This window comes from Pleurodeles waltl, chromosome 10, assembly GCF_031143425.1.
Source record: "Pleurodeles waltl isolate 20211129_DDA chromosome 10, aPleWal1.hap1.20221129, whole genome shotgun sequence".
Lineage (NCBI taxonomy): Eukaryota > Metazoa > Chordata > Amphibia > Caudata > Salamandridae > Pleurodeles > Pleurodeles waltl.
In genome coordinates, this window is record NC_090449.1 from 805,193,266 (window position 1) to 805,206,207 (window position 12,942).

The window sequence follows — 12,942 nt, forward strand, 5'->3', positions numbered from 1 at the left end:
CATTCCTATTTCCCAAATGCTGTCACTTTGAAGTCAGCACAAAGCAGAACAAAATAACCAGGCTCTCATGAAAGCATTGCTTGACATATGACCTTGGCCTTTGAATGCCCAGCAAACGTGACAGAAAAGAACAAAATTTAAAGATCTGTTGGTTATTGGAAGTATTCAGTGAACACAGCTTTCTCTTTAGACGGCATTCAAACTGAATCTGGACAGCCTAAAGCAAATAAAGTCAGCAAATGGGAAGCAAAAAAACATGTGACAAACCACAAAGCCAATGGCAAGTGACGGGCAGAATGCATTCCCAGATCAACTTTCTTAAACTCCCATAACTGTACTGTCTAGTAGGCTGCGACCTAAAAAGGAATTCAAGATCTGCTTGCATTCTTGACGGGGGAAGGGGGGTCTGTGAGCCATCTTGCATGATCTGTTTCTGTCATTTTAGGCACATATGGCAGTGTGAAATAGGGTGATGGCTGGATTCAACCTTAGGATCCACGGATGGTTTCTTTAGAAGGGATTTTACCCTGTGGCAGAAAAATGTAATAAGCTTAATTGTCCACATCAATACAGGATGCTTTTTGTTACAAAAAGCCTTGTAAGTTCATGAATGTATATGACAGAATACCTAGAGCTCATAGCTTATACATTATACACCACACCGTTTTAGTCCTTGACTTTCCTTTAAGAAACCATTGCACTCTGGGATATTTAATTTCTCCATTTGAACCAATTGGAATGAGGTATCTTAAAAACAATGGTTCAGAGAAGGCAATATCAGACTGAATTATTCGTGTTTGTGTACAGTGATCAACGTGGTACACCAAAACGCGAAGCTTGTGTTAAAATTTGCAATGCCAAATATGTATGATTAAAGTGCTGAAAATTGGAATGAGCATATCGAGGGCACTGTATTATGGCCACAGTCGATCATTTCAAATATCAGATGTGGAGATCTAGATGCAGAGATAAGATGTGCATTGAGTGATTTATTCCACCAACCAGGAGAAGACATTTCTTCTAGGGGAAGTCAACGATTCCATTAGATGTAGACAATCTCATTGATCTACTTCAAACTGGATTCTGTTCACACAAGAGCTAAAAATTAGGTAAAAATGAACCTCAACCGAGCACCTATTATCAAACTATCCCTTCTGTGACCTCCAAACATCCATCATTCTGCCCATCTGTCCATTCAGCCAAACGTTTAATCATATGTGTTTTCTCAGTATACATAGTGCCAGGGAACGCATAGAAGTCTCCCTCTGCGTGGATGCATTGGTCCCGGTTTGCCTTTTCTTGGTGGAGGGGTGCCAGCATATTTTGTGATCACGATATGGCGAGTAGCAGCAGTATGTCTGCCTATCTGCATGCACGGATACAAGTTGTGCATGTCATTTAGGGGTCGCCAGGGGTTATAGTTGCGACCCCTGGCTTGCCCTTTACGACACCAGGCAGGGAGATTGCGACCCCTGGCATCAGAGGTGGCAAAATGTGTGCCAGGAACACAATGGCAGTTTAACGTCAGTTAGGGCTCTACTCTATTTTATCTCAATGTTTTTATTAAACTAATAGTGAATAATAGTTCATTATTCACTGTTAGCGTGATATAAAATGGAGTACAATTAGCTGCAATATAGTCTTCCCTGGCAGCTGAGTTAAGTGTAAAAAAGTATGTTTATGTGTATGTTGTGTGCCTGCTTGTGGGTGAGTGTGTTTTATGATTGTTGGAAGTGGACAGTTGGGAGGTGTCATACGGTATAACAATTTTAACACTGGTCTGTATGTATACGCTAGGATGCAGATTCTTGATTGATTGATTCACAGTAAACAAAGCTCCACTATCATAGTCTTTCACTTCACTGAACAGCTATTGTGTAAAACATTCAATTTTTGGTATGAAGGTATACATAATTCTTCTTGTAATTCATTGTTAAAAATAAACATTTTGACGTGGATGATATAAATGTAATTTGTAATGCGCACACAGTTCCATAGAACTTACCATTCAAGACACAGAAAATGCACAGTTAAACAGCAAACACCAGGAAGTCCAGGACTTATTTCCGAAAATTAAAATCCTTTCAGTACATTCAGGAATAATGAGAACATTTTAGGATTGAGAAGTGAAGATAATTAAGTAATTTCAGACTGTGTATGACAGCAAAGTCTGCAACTAGTTTGACTACTTAATTTGAGAGTTCTTTTGCACATGATAATAGAGTGGATACAATTAATATGTTGATAATTATTATGCACAGAAATTCCAAAATTTAGATTGGTATTATGATACCTTACCATGTTCTACCTCTTTAGAAAGAGTCTTGAATGTTGTATAGTAGCTGCTTTCTTTAGCATGCAGAATATTACCCATAGTCTGAACATCTGGAGACTGGAACTAAAATGAAAAAAATAAAATCATGTATACAACAATATGCCTGGATGATGCATTTATGCTCATGCAAGGATGTTTCCGTGTGTTGATAGTACACTCAAAATAAGCGACAAACTGCTTAAAAAACAATACAAATGTTTTCCATGCGGATCAACTTTTGGCAATTTAATAAGTCTTTGATGAGAACTGCTATGTAAAGCTTAGGTTCAAAGAGAAAACATTAACTAGTCATAGAAGAGTTTTAAAACATATGTCATTCTGTTAAAATGTTAGTGGGTATGTAAATAATTTTAAGAATGAGAGAATCCCTGACCTAGATTAACAAACACACAAAAGGTGATGGGAGAAATGCTTGCCGTAAGTCTAAATCACTGTCAATCGCTCAGGGTAGCTTTCCAACCAATCATTCTTTTGAACACCATGCCACCTCAGTTTGGACCCAGCCATATGCAAATCAGTCTTGACCCTGATAAAATGAGAATAGTTCACCCCGAACTACAAGGCCAGAAGCTCCAAGAACTGGAGCACAATCAACCTTAGACTAGTTTCGCCCTGATTGAGGTGCTTCAATCAAGTGTAGCTTCGTTTGAGTGACAGTGGGCACGGGACCCATGTCAGGGCATACCATGTCCACACCCAGCCTGAATTAAGAGCATATGGATGAGGAACTTAAGAAAAAAATAACTTATTAAAGAAAGTAGCCATCTTTTGGCCTAAAACGTACCGCAACACTGATGACCAAGCAAAAGAGAAACCTTAATGTCATTATCTTCTGCCTGACGGCTAATGGCAACTATGAAGGCAGATTTCCATTACAAAGTATACTCAAATTAATAGATTCATTGAAACCACTTCCCCCGCACTTATATAACCTTGCCACACCTTTCTCTCGAGCTCTCTGGGACACCTTAGTATTTATTTTTGGAGGAAAAAGATCTACAAATTCTTCAAGTAACTTTTCTGCTAACAAGAGGAGGTCCAATAGAGGATGTTCATAACTGACTTTCTTTCCGAAACAGGTTTTACACTGAGCGAATAGTGTTAGACCCGGCATCCTTGGCATTTCTTCTCCCGTAAATTTTGCTTTCAACCCTCCAGTTTTGCTGAAATTGTTTCTGCTGGACTCTGCACACTTTACTACTGCTAACCAGTGCTAAAGTGCATGTGCTCTCACCTTAAAACATGGTAGAATTGACTTATATCTGATTGGTATATTTAATTTACTTGTAGGTTCTTACTAAAATGGCACCACCTTTGCCTAGGGCCTGTAAATTAAATGGCACTATTGGGTCTGCAATACTGATTGTGCCACTGGCTTAAGTAGCACATTAAACATCTCATGCCTGCCACTCCAGCCTTTATGTGCAGTTTTAAAACTGCCATTTTGACATGGCAAAACTACTTTTTTGTCCGGCCCAAACCTCCTTTTTTTAAATACATATCTCACCCTTAAGGTAGGCCCTGGACAGTCAGAGTGCAGGGTACAGTGTATTTAAAAAGTTGGACATGTACTTTTAAGTTTTACATTTCCCAATAGTGAAAAGCTCTTGAATTTGTTTTTCATTACTGAGAGGCCTACCTCTCTCACAGTGTAACATTGGAGTTACCTTATCACATTTTAGAACTGTAATTTCCCAAATAGGAGCAGGTAATCAGTTCATGTTTGAGTCTTTGGAATTGTAATAAAAAATCCTCACTCGTAGTGAAGTCGGATTTTAAATTACAATTTTGAAAATGCCAATTTAAAAAAAAGTTAACATATTTTTGCCTTAGCCATTAATGCCTGCAGCTTGTCTCTGGGCCACATGACTGGGAGTAGCTGGCAGCTTTGCCTTCTGTATTCCACCTAGACAGCCAGACACAAAAGAGCTTAGGTGTCCCTGGCTGGGCGGTCACTGGCAGGATGGGAGAGTGGAGCTGGGCACAACCCTACTTAAACTTGAATAGGCTGTGTCCCACCTCCACACAAAGGGCTCCATACCCCCTGCAGTTAGTCTAGAATCAAGAAAGAGAAGGCACAAGTCTGTAGGCTTCAAAGGGAAACCTCTAGAGGCTTCTCCCACTTCAAACACAGGCTCAAGTATAAATAATGGACCCCAGACACCAACTCTTCAGTACACTTCTGGATCTGTTGAAACTCTGCCAAGAGGGAATATCACGCTGCTGAAAAGAGTGGTATTATGTAGAACTGCAGCTCTGAAGGACTCCCGTCATGCTGTGCTGAACTGCTGCCCTCTTGCATTGGTGAGAAGGGATGGACCTGCATCTGTTGAATCCAGGACCCCAGAGTGACTCCAACAGCTAGTTGGCTGGCATCACGGCTAGAGCCTCAGGGATAGAAGGCTCCAACAACCTTAAATCCAAAACCTGGGCTCTGACATGTGTGAGTCCTAATCTGTCAAGTGATGCTACCTCAGTCCTGGACCCTTGAAACTGGAACTGAAATCCAGTAGAACTGACATATCACCTCTGCTGCACAGCACAAACCCAAGCAGAACCAGTGCATTGCCTCTGCTGCGATTTCTCAAAGCAAGACTCCACATCAACATCACAGCCAGCATCAGAGCCGCCACTGTGCAAAGCGTCCCCATTGCAGGCCCTTGCATCACAAATAGCTCATCGACGGCAGCAAATGATGCAGTTTTTCACATCACAGTCTTGCAGCTTCTCTGGACTGATGCATCGTATCACCTGCATGACACATCCTTGACGCCACATTTTGCATTGCAAGCCCTCCTCAAAAGGATCCTAGATGATGACGTAGAACCTCACATCTCAGCCCCTCGGAATTGACGCATCATCTCAGCTTCATGACGCATCCTCTGCGCACATCCTTGCAACACTCCACAACCAGGATTTAAGATACTCTTGATCAACGGTCCTAACCGGGTCCCTGTAGCCGGCCCAGACGCCATCATGGTCAGCATGAACTTGTGACTTTGCCCCAGTCTGGCATGACTAGCTATCCACAGGAGACACTTAGGGGATCATTACAACATTGGCGGTAAATGCCGCTTATCGCCGTGCAGAAGACCGCCAACACACTGCCGCGGAATTCCGCCACAGCTATTACGACCCACAGCTCGGAATCCGCCAAATTCCAGACACCCACACAAGTCCGCCACACCAAAGGTCAGTGATAAACTGGCGATAACAAAACCTCCACCATCACGCCAACAGGAATACGCCCACACTGTCACGACCCACGAATCCACGCAGTGGTCTTTCAACGCGGTATTCCATTGGCGGTACACACCGCCGCGCTCAAAATACACACACATTTACAAATTACAACCACATTGGACAATTCCAAATACACACACCTGATACACATACACACACCACTCCCACACACCCAATACAATATAAAACACACACCCACATCACCCACAAACCCTTAAGACCAGAAATTTAGACAAAGGCCAGAGAGACAGCACAGCAAAGACAACCGCACCATACAGAGGCACACAACACCATCACACATACACATCCACGCACAAAACACCACATGCCCCTAAACATCACCCCATACATCACAACACACACCACCTCACACATCACCCACACCACCCCATGGCACCGCAAGGACACCCCAGGTTTTCTGAGGAGGAGCTAAGGGTCATGGTGGAGGAAATCATCCAGGTAGAGCCACAGCTATTCGGATCACAGGTGCAGCACACCACCATAGCTAGGAAGATGGAGCTATGGCGCAGAATCGTGGACAGGGTTAAAGCAGTGGGACAGCACCCAAGAACACGGGATGACATCAGGAAGAGGTGGAACGAACTACGGGGGAAGGTGCGTTCCGTGGTCTCAAGACACCACATAGCGGTTCAGAGGACTGCCGGCGGCCCCCCACCTCATCCCCCACAACTAACATGGGAGGAGCAGGTCTTGGCTATACTGCATCCTGAGGGCCTCACAGGAGTAGCTGGAGGAATGGACTCTGGTAAGACAAATCTACCCTACCTGCATGCAATCACATACCCACACCCTCGCCCTCACCCCCATCACTCCAACTCCTCACATATGTCCCTCTATCACAACCCACCCATCCCAACACTAAGCCCTGCATGCAACAACAAAGCATGGACACCCATCACCAATGCATGGCCACTACACATACCCACACACACCCCTAAACAATTATCACACAAGGTCCTGCACAAGATTGCAAGCACTGGGGTACAGGGTCACCCACTCATTGCACACCATGGCACACACAGATGCAATAATCATGCCTTTACACCCCTGCAGGACCCCTACCCAACGTCACCGGACTCGCGGGTCCAGACATGTCCACTCCACCCACAGAAGAGGCCCACAGTGATGACAGCAGCTCTGTCCAACTGGATCTAGGGGACCAGCCCGGCCCATCTGGGACCTCGGGACAGTCGGTTCCCCTCACACTGGCACAAGCCACAACAGAGCCTCCCCCTCTGGAAACACCAGCACAGCACCCACCCAGCGGGCCCATACCTCTGTCCCCAGGACACGTCAAGTAGTAGTGTGTCCACCACTACAGGGAACCCAGGCTAACCCACCAACCCAACGACAGCAGGGACCTGGGGGCAGTGGGCACACGGTTCAAGGGACAGAGACCCAGGAACACAGGGGAACTGGGAGGGCTGCTGTGCGACGGGGGGAGGACAGGCCCAGGGAACCCACTCTCCATGACGCCCTCTCCAACATCATGGGAGCCTACCACCGTTCCCAGGAGACTATGGCAACGGTACTGGCCAAGTTTCAGGAGACCCAGCGGCTGCAGGAAGAACAGTATTTGGGGTTCAGGGAGGCTCTCAAAGCCATCAATTCCACCCTGGGCAACACTGTAGGGGTACTGAAGGAACTCATGAACACCAGGAGGGACACTGTGGCACAAGAAGGGGCCCCTGACACTAGCTTGGATGAGGAACTGCTCACCACCTCCGCTGGCGCTAGTGGACAGGAGGCACCACCACAGGGCCACGACACCAGCACCCCACCCCCTGCAGATGGAGAACCACCCCGCAAGCGATCCCTGAGATCCAGGACAAAGACAGAGAACAATGCCAAGACCCCTGCCAAGAAATGAGACCACCCTGATTGTCATCCTTTTGTCCCACTTTGTCACCCTGTCCATCCTTAAACTGCCCCAGCTCCACTTCCTATGCCCCTTTGGACAATGCACCTGTGAGACTAATAGATTGGACTCTGCCATGGACATTCCTCCACCATCACCCCTGACCATTTTACAACCCCCTCCACTATTTAGCACTTAAATAAACACCCTTAAATCACAAAACTATCTGGAGTCAGTCTGTGCTTTCGAAAATGTGTATTTGCAATAACTGAGCAAAAATGATATATCCATTGTATTGTCAACATACCTATGTCACACAGCTCTAGTCCATGAGGAAACAAAGCAGATGTCACACAGTGGGACCCACATCTGTGAAATTGAAAGGGAAAGTGACAACTCAGGCTCCATACACTGGGTGAAAGTGACAGACAGATGAGAGGTAGAACAAGTGTATCAGATGTAGCAGACAGTGATGTCTTCTTACCTGTGTCTCACTGGAAGTATTGATGAATCACTGCGTTTCTGTTGTCTTCTGCTTCCTCGTCTTCACTGTCCACAGGCTCCACAGCTGCCACAACACCTCCATTTGGACCATCCTCCTGCAGAAAAGGCTCCTGTCGTCGTAAAGCCAAGTTGTGAAGCATACAGCAGGCCACAATGATCTGGCACACCTTCTTTGGTGAGTAGAATAGGGAACCATCTGTCATATGGAGGCACCTGAACCTGGCCTTCAGGAGGCCGAAGGTCCTCTCTATAACCCTCCTAGTTCGCCCATGTGCCTCATTGTAGCGTTCCTCTGCCCTTGTCGTGGGATTTCTCATAGGGGTCAGTAGCATTGACAGGTTGGGGTAGCCAGAGTCACCTGCAAATGTTAAGTGACAACTGTTAGACACACACTAACCCTTAGGGACAACCCCAGACCCAGGCCCCTAGTCACACCTTATAGGGTCCAAGTCCTCACCTAATAGCCACACACAGTGCCTCTGGAGTTGCCCCATCACATAAGGGATGCTGCTATTCCTCAGAACGTAAGTGTCATGCACTGAGCCAGGAAATTTGGCATTCACATGGGAGATGTACTGGTTGGACAAACACACCATCTGCACATTCATTGAATGGTAACTCTTCCGGTTTCTGTACACCTGTTCACTCCTGCGGGGGGGACCAAGGCCACATGTGTCCCATCAATGGCACCTATGATGTTGGGGATATGTCCGAGGGCATAGAAGTCACCTTTCACTGTTGGCAAATCCTCAACCTGAGGGAAAACTATGTAGCTGCGCATGTGTTCCAGCAGGGCAGACAACACTCTGGACAACACATTGGAAAACATAGGCTGGGACATCGTTGATGCTATGGCCACTGTCGTATGAAAAGACCCACTTGCCAGGAAATGGAGTACTGACAGCACCTGCACTAGAGGGGGGATACCTGTGGGATGGCGGATTGCTGACATTAGGTCCGGCTCCAACTGGGCACACAGTTCCAGGTTTCTGGCACGGTCCAATCTGTAGGTGACAATTACATGTCGCTCTTCTATTGTCGACAGGTCCACCAGCAGTCTTTATACCGGAGGATGCTGCCATCTCCTCACATGCCCCAGCAGACGTACTCTCTGGAGGAGAACAGCGATCAGAGGGTCAGCCAATACTGAGGTACGAAAACACTACTTTATTGCACACATTTTTCAATCCACTATGTCCCTGTCGTAATGTGTATGCAAGGCCTAGATATGTGTGACGCATTTAAAATTAATGCCATGTGGCCCCCTGAAATGGCGGCTGCCTGACCTTTAATGTGGGACAAGGGGATATGAGGTAACCGCGCTGGTGTTGTATACCGTTGCCGTAGGCGGTCGACGACTGCGGCGCAATCCTGCATTGGTTAACATTGGACCCTATGGGTGCCAGGAGCCAATGACGATGTACACCGGCGATGACGGTTCGCACCGCTGCGGACGTGACCGCCATTTTCTGTCTGTTCAATCACTTGATACCTGATCTTCGACAGGAGAGGACCTACACTGCAAGTGCTGCTGTGACCTCAGTCAGGAAGAGACAATGGCTCATGTGTCTGGGGAAAGGGCCCCTGCCTTCACCACAGAGGAGTTGGAGAAACTAGTGGATGGGGTCCTCCCCCAGTACACGCTACTCTACGGTCCTCCAGACAAACAGGTAAGTACACTGTGAGTATGCTGTATGGGCAATGCCTGTGTGGAGTGGTGTGGATGGAAGATGGGGGGGGAGAATGAGGCGTGCATGAAACGATGGTGAGTGCATGTGCGTCATGGCAAGGGTAGGAAAGCAGGCCAATGACTAACTGTCCGGACGGTTATATCTTCTCCTTTTCCCCTGTACCATTCCTCTAGGTCAGCACCCACCAGAAGAAGGATATTTGGCGTGCCATCGCCAAGGACGTCCGGACCCTGGGTGTCCACCACAGACGGAGCACCCACTGCCGGAAAAGATGGGAGGACATTTGCCGCTGGAGCAAGAAGACGGTGGAGGTCCAGCTGGGGAGGGGTGTCCGTTGCACCATGGACCCCCTGATGTTCCGGATCCTGGCAGTGGCCTATCCGGAGTTGGATGGGAGCTTGAGAGCATCACAGCAGCCACAAGGGGGTGAGTACACTCTCATTCAGCTGATTCAGCATGCATTACGAGGTGTCTGGGTGGGGGAAGCGGGCTGTGATACCTAGGCCAGGGTGAGTTTAGTTGGCAAGGTCCCTTCGTAAGGCATGCCACATGGCACCCCACCCCACCAGTGTTCAGAGGCAACTACACCTAGTCAGGCTCATGTGACTTCCATGTGTGCAGCAATCGGGCATAGGCCTTGTACCCTATGGCCCTGTGAATAATCTAGGAACTATAAGTGCACAGCGTAGTGCAGAGGTCTTCTGTGTCTGTAGTGTCTGCCAACGGTAGCAGTATTGCATGCACTCAACATGTCTTTCCCCCCCTTTTTTTGGTCTCCCTGTTCTAGTGTGCAATAGCATCATCAGGCGGAGGAGAGGTGACACCAGAGTAGGAGGGAGCTGCATCCCACATGACCCTGGAGGGTGAGACAACGGAGTCTGAAGCCACCAGTGGGACGGAGGGCGAGGGCAGCACCACGGCGGGGACAGGAGCTGAGACCAGCGACACGGACTCCTCCTCTGATGGGAGCTCCCTTATGGTGGTGGGCCCCTCTGTACCCCGCATCTACAGGTACAGCTGCCACCCCCCTACCAGCACCGCCCTCCCAGCAGCCCCTCAGCGTCTGCCCCGTGGCCACTCACCCAGGAGGGTGGGCATCTCCTTCCCCCCAGGCACCTCAGCCCATGCCCCTGTCAGCCCTGCTGCCCTCGGTGAGGAGGCCATTGACCTCCTCAGATCCCTCACTGTTGGGCAGTCTACCATTCTGAATGCCATCCAGGGTGTAGCGAGGCAGTTGCAACAGACCAATGCATGCATGGAGGGCATTCATTCAGGTCAGGCAGCCCAACAGCGAGATTTTCAGACTCTGGCCTCAGCACTGATGGCAGCCATTGTCCCTGTGACCAGCCTCCCCCCTCCAACTTCCTCCACCCAGACCCAATCCCCTGTACCTCAGCCTATCCCAAGCAGACCATCAGACCAGCATGCACACACCTCAACACACAAGGGAAGCGCTGGCAAACATAAGCACCACACATCCCACTGGCACTCACACAAGCATCATACCCATGCAGACATACCAACAGCCACTGCCTCCACTGTGTCCCCCTCCTCCTCGTCTCCCTCCTCCCTCCCATGTCTCCACTCACACCTGCATGCACTACATCTTCATCCACTACATCCATCACCAGCACACCCATCACAACACACCGCTCACGTGCAGTCACCACCCCCATTACCATTCACACATCCCGTGTCCTCTCCCAGTGTGTCTGTGAGCCCACCTCCCACGGTACACAAACTCAGCCACACACCCACCCAACAGCCATCCACCTCACGACAGCCTCCAGCCCATGCACCTTCACCCAAAGTCACCAAACGAACACCTCCTACAACCACTACCTCTTCCTCCACTCCCAAACCCCCTTTAGCTACCCGTCCAAGTGTGTCTAAAAAACTTTTCCTGTCCAACCTTGACTTCTTCCCCTCACCTCCCCCACTCCTTCAGTACCCTAGGGCCCACCTTTCCAGGTCCCAACCCAGCACCTCAGCCACCACATCAGCGGGAACAGTGGTGCCAGCAGTAACCAGCTTCTGGAGTGCACCAAGCAGCAGGGCAGCCAGCCCCAAGGAGCCAGACCACGGACAGTCCCACACCTCAGAAGCATAAGAAGTTGGCCACTGCCCGGAGAGAGAAGGGTAAGACATCCGCCACCAAGGGCCCTCCCAGGACTACAGTTGGGAGTGGGAAGAAAGCTGCGCCAACATCCATGGTGGGGAAGGGGCACAGAAAGAAAGGGAAGTTGCCGCCAACCTGCACGGCGGACAAGACTGCAACCAGCACCGCTGCCCAGGACACCGCTGCCACCAGCACCGCTGCCAAGGACACCGCTGCCAAGGACACATCCGCCACCAGCACCGCTGCCCAGGACACTACCGCCACCACCACCGCTGCCCAGGACATCGCCACCACCAGCACCGCTGCCCAGGACACCGCCACCACCATTACCGCTGCCAAGCACACCGCCACCACCAGCACCGCTGCCAAGCACACCGCCGCCACCAGCACCGCTGCCCAGGACACCGCCGCCACCAGCACCGCTGCCCAGGACACTGCCGCCACCAGCACCGCTGCCCAGTACACCACCAGCACGTTCACTGAGCCACCCACCAGCACCGCAGTCCAATGAGTGCCGCAAGCACTGCCGCTACTGAGGCCGCCATAAGCAGGATGAAGCACTCTGCATCTTGCTGAAGAGGCGGCAAAACTAGATAGCATTTATCTGTCATTTTATGTCGCCTATGCAACTGCTCATTCAACTGTTCTACTTCGTTATCTTTAAACTGTATAGCAGCTTGCATAATCGAAATACCTTTTTCTCTCTTATTTTTCTTAGCTAATTTAATTTCCTTTTGCTTGGCTTCCTTACGCCATAAGCGGAAAGAATCAAACATTGCCGGCCGGGCTTTCTTCTTAAAAAGTCTAACTTCGAGGTTATCTAAGATTTCTGTGTCAAAGCTACCCTTTTGGGGCCATTTTAAAACACCATCATTTCTGGTGTAACGGATCCATACTTCATTATATGTGATAGGGCCTACTCCGTGCTTCACATATAGTTCATAGGTTGGAGTTCCAATCGGAGGAACCGGACATGAGTCCTCCAACCGGGAGTCCCTTTTACAACCAAGACAAAACAAATTTCCAAGTCTGCTAAGACCAGGCATCTTCGCTCACTAGTCTAGCTTCAAACTTCAAAGGATTATCGTTTACGATAGTCTCGTGAATACACGAGTCCTTCGGCTTTGGTACTTGCAAGTTCCAAATCAAAGTGATCCCGAAGGGATACCAA

At 48.8% G+C, this 12,942-nt stretch overlaps 1 protein-coding gene across 1 annotated transcript in view; it reads right to left on the reverse strand.

Annotated features, from left to right (window-relative positions):
• Positions 1-12,942, reverse strand: part of DNAH11 (dynein axonemal heavy chain 11) — a 2,866,633-nt gene that overhangs the window by 2,470,978 nt on the left and 382,713 nt on the right. Inside the window, exon 5 of the mRNA XM_069211469.1 lies at positions 2,299-2,398. Within this exon, the coding sequence (XP_069067570.1) occupies positions 2,299-2,398 (100 nt within the window). The remainder of the gene's footprint in view (positions 1-2,298; positions 2,399-12,942) is intronic.